Source organism: Nestor notabilis, unplaced genomic scaffold (genome assembly GCF_000696875.1).
Source record: "Nestor notabilis isolate BGI_N333 unplaced genomic scaffold, ASM69687v1 scaffold27202, whole genome shotgun sequence".
In the NCBI taxonomy this organism is placed as follows: domain Eukaryota; kingdom Metazoa; phylum Chordata; class Aves; order Psittaciformes; family Psittacidae; genus Nestor; species Nestor notabilis.
Window position 1 is genome coordinate 1 of NW_009919127.1, and position 4,031 is coordinate 4,031.

Genomic DNA, 4,031 nt, shown 5'->3' on the forward strand with positions numbered 1-4,031 from the left:
ACCTTCAAGGAGGAACTGCTGTGCCCCATCTGCTATGAGCCTTTCCGGGAAGCCGTGACACTTTGCTGCGGCCACAACTTCTGCAAGGGCTGCGTGAGCCGTTCCTGGGAGCACCAGCGCCACGTCTGCCCCGTCTGCAAGGAGCCCTCCTCCTTCGACGACCTGCGCGTCAACCACACACTCAACAACCTGGTGGAGATGATCCTCAAGGATGAAGGGCAGCGGCAGGGCCGGGCGGCCGCCCTCTGTCCCGTGCATCATGAAGAAGCCAAACTCTTCTGCCTGGAGGATAAGGAGCTGGCATGCTTCGTCTGCCAGAGTTCCAAGCAGCACGAAGGGCACAAGATGCGGCCGGTGCAGGAGGTGGCAGAGGATTTCAGGGTGAGGAATGCTCTAGGAATAGAGGGCAGATGGATGGTGGGGAGGAGGCATGCCAGCATCTGGAGGGGTCCAGCCTGCACACACAAGGGCACCAACTTGCCACCGCATGGCTTTAACTCATGCCAAAGTGTGATCGTACTCTCCAGTGTGCTGGGATGAGAGACGGAGCTGCCACGCTGCAAGAGTGTGTGCCACGGTAGTGCCCCCAACGCGCTCCCTGCACAGTAATTACCCAGTGCTTTGCCCCACGGGAAAGGGGAGTTGGGCGATGCTTTAGGGATTTGGAGAGCAGCCAGGTCCCTGCATTTCCTCCGCTGGGCTGGGCTGGATCCAGCCACGCTGGTTGTTGCAGCAGCTGGTTATTGCAGCAGTGCCTTGGGGTTAGGAGCATGTTTGGCATGGGGGTTGCACAATTCCCCCAGCCAGGGAGGGGTGTGGGATGGGGAGGCAGCCCTGAGCCCCGCGGGGCAGGACGGGCCATAGCTGCATGGGGGGGAGGAGGAGGAGGAAAAGATGGGCTCCGGCCAGCAGCCAGGCATCATGCCAGGATCCATGTGTTTCCTGGCTGGGAAAGCAGCCACTGCTGCCCTGACTCAGCCCACAGGGACGAGCCAGATTTCAAATGTGGCGGGGCAGACGTGGGGCTGCTGCTTTGCAAGGCTTGGCGGGCTGCCTGCAGCACCAGGGCAGGCAGGGACTTGATAGTGCATTAAGTAGAAGTGCTTAAAAACAGCAGATAGGATTCGTCACAGAGCAAAGCCTCTCTGCCTCGCAGCAGCGGTGTGTTTGCATGGCCCTGTGCAGAGCTGACCTCAGTTGCAGGAGGGAAAAGTGTGGATGGATCAGGATCCTGCTTCACCTCATCCTACTGGGCTTGGGGCTCTTGTCTTTCTGCACTGGAAACCCTGGGTGCAGGCTTGTGAGGGTCCTGAATATGTCTCCTTCCCACAGGCCAAGCTGAAGAACATGGAGACTTCCCTGCGGGATAAGGCAAAGGATTTCGGGGCTGTGCATCGCTCCTATGAGTCCATCTCAAAGCACAACCAGGTGCGTGGTCACTGTGAGCAGGGAGGCAGTGGGCCTGATCCAGGCACATGTGTGCAAGCACATGCATACGTGTGCAAATGCACACACGTGCATGCACACACCCTGGGCAGGAGGACAGGTGGCTCTGGTATGGAACGCTGCACCTATCCTGGGATGCTCCATCCCTGAGTAAGGAAGGCGATGATGGGGGAGGAATGACTTGGATGGGGACTTGAGGAGGAACAGGGTGATGGGGCTGTGTCTGCTGTGTCTGTAGGGATTTGGGGATTTTGGGAGGGCAGTGTGGTCCCAGTTGGAGCCCAGTGAGTCCCAGAGTGCTGGAGCTGATTGGAGGACTCTGGGGCAGTGTTTATGGGGAGGCTGGTGTGAGCCTAGGGGAGCGAGGGGCTCCAAATGGAGGGGCTAACATCCCTGCACTGGGCAGTTGGAAGCGGTGCGGCTGGAGGAGCAGATCAGGAAGGAGTTTGAGAAGCTGCACGAGTTCCTGCGGGAGGAGGAGAAGGCGCTGCTGGCCCAGCTGCAGGAGGAGGCAAGGCACAAGCGCAGCACCCTTGAGGGCAAGATGAAACAGCTGGCAGACGAGAGCCGGGCCCTGGTCAACGAAGCCCGCCAGCTCCAGGTGGACCTCAAGGAGGATGACTACACCTTCCTCATGGTAAAGTCCTGCCGGGGTGCTGCCCTACACTGTGGCACCTCTGCCGGGGTGTGAGCAGGGCACTGGGTGATCCTTTGGGTGTGTGCAAGCCCCTGTGAGCCCTTACAAGTCAGGGTCTGATGCCTGGTGTTTCCTTCTCTTTCAGACCCACAAGAACCGCAAGCGCAGGTAAGTCGTCCTGGTCCTTGCTGTGTCCCCTGCCTGGTGACACAGGGTGGTTGGGTGGTTGAGCCCCCATATCCCCTCCTTGGGGTTCTCTGCAAGGTTTCTGCCCCAGGCAAGTCCCTGTAGCCATGAGTATGGGAATGGATGCACCCACACTCAGGTATGGGTGCTCCAGCACAAGAAGGTGCTGGGGGGTCCCCGAGGCCCGGCAGCATCCCTAGATGCCTCCAGGAGGACGGGGTGCATGTGTGTAGAAACAAAGCAGCTTTGCAGGTCTTGGGGAAAGCATTAGAACCCTGATGTGGGGAGGATTTGGTGCTGGGACCCTCCTGCAGTGAGAGCAAGGTCTGGGAAATGTGGGGTTGCTGGTGGGGAAGCTACAGCTAAAATGCAGGAGACCCAGCCCAGTCCCTTCCTCCATCCCTGACCCATGTCCATCCTCTGCCCCTGCCCTAGGATTGCCTGCACAGCTGAAGAGCCGGAGCCTGTGCAGTCAGGGATGCTTCTTGATGTTGCCAAGTACCTGGGCTCACTGCAGTACAATGTGTGGAAGAAGATGCTGGACATCATCACCGTAGGTGAGGTGCTGCATCCCCTTCAAAGGGTGGTCATCCCAGGACTAAAGCAGCCTTTGTATAGGACAGCCCAAGGGGCAGTGGGTGCTGGAGAGAGGAGCATGGAGCAGCCATGACCATTGCTAGTGGGCCTGGGGAAGGGGGTTGGAGAGCATAAAGGGTGCTCTGGGGCACTTGCACCCCAAAAGGTGCATTTCTCCATGGTGAGCTGGGTTAGGGATGGGTGGGTGGATGGATAGGTGGATGGGTGCATTCAGGGTTGTGGTCCCCCCCCCATAACCTCATCACTGCAGCAAGCTGGGCTTCTAACAAACATCCCCACCACAGTCCCCTTTAGCTTCAACCCCAACTCGGCAGCGGGCTGGCTCTCAGTGTCCGAGGACCTCACCAGCGTCACCAACGGGGGCTACAAGCTACTGGTGGAGAACCCCGAGCGCTTCACCTCAGCCCCCTGCATCCTGGGCTCCTGTGGTTTCTCCACCGGCTTCCACACATGGGAGGTGGACCTGGGCGCCATCAAGAACTGGCGGGTGGGGGTGGCCCGGCTGCGCAGTGGCAACCACTGGACCTTCCATCACGATGCTCGCTCCGGCTTCTGGTACATCTACTGCCTGTCCGGGAAGGACAGCGAGCTGTGCCGAGCCTCCAACATGGCGCGGTCAGAGACAGCGCTGGGCAACGTGAGACGGATCCGCGTGGAGCTGGACTGTGACGAGGGGGAGCTCTCCTTCTATGATGCTGACCACAAGACCCACATCTACACCTTCCATGAGAAGTTCGGTGGCACCGTCTTCCCCTACTTCTACATTGGGGGTAGACCGGTGGGCACAATGCCCAATGCGCTCCGCATCTGCCCCCTCCGGGTCCGTGTCCATGAGGATGTGCCCGTCTAGTGGCCCCCATCTCCTGCCACCACTGCCTCTACCTATATTTGGGGTTCTTCTGGTGCTTTTTTAGCTTTCCTCAGGAAAAAAAACCACAACAGAACAGGGAAAAAAGAATGTATGGATGTACTGTCTTTATTTTTTTTCTCATTAATAAACATTTTGCTTTTCTTTTGCATCTCTCTGTGTCCAAATCACTTTTGTTCCTTTCCTGCCCCTCTCCCTCCTGGATCAAAGCTGGGAAGTCTTTGGGGAGAAGGTATCTCTCTCCCAAGGGTCTGTAAATAGGAAATTAAACCATCTGGGGGCTCCTGAAGTTCATAC

The 4,031-nt window shown here is 58.2% G+C and overlaps 1 protein-coding gene across 1 annotated transcript; it reads left to right on the top strand.

The window, feature by feature from the left end:
* Positions 1–3: 3 nt before the first annotated feature.
* On the top strand, positions 4–3,716 carry TRIM35 (tripartite motif containing 35; the record flags this gene model as incomplete). The annotated part of the gene is made up of 6 exons (XM_010010098.1): positions 4–381; positions 1,333–1,428; positions 1,853–2,083; positions 2,229–2,251; positions 2,705–2,826; positions 3,151–3,716. Coding segments are annotated over 6 exons (1,416 nt in total), but the record flags the coding sequence as incomplete, so codon positions are not given.
* Positions 3,717–4,031: the final 315 nt, after the last annotated feature.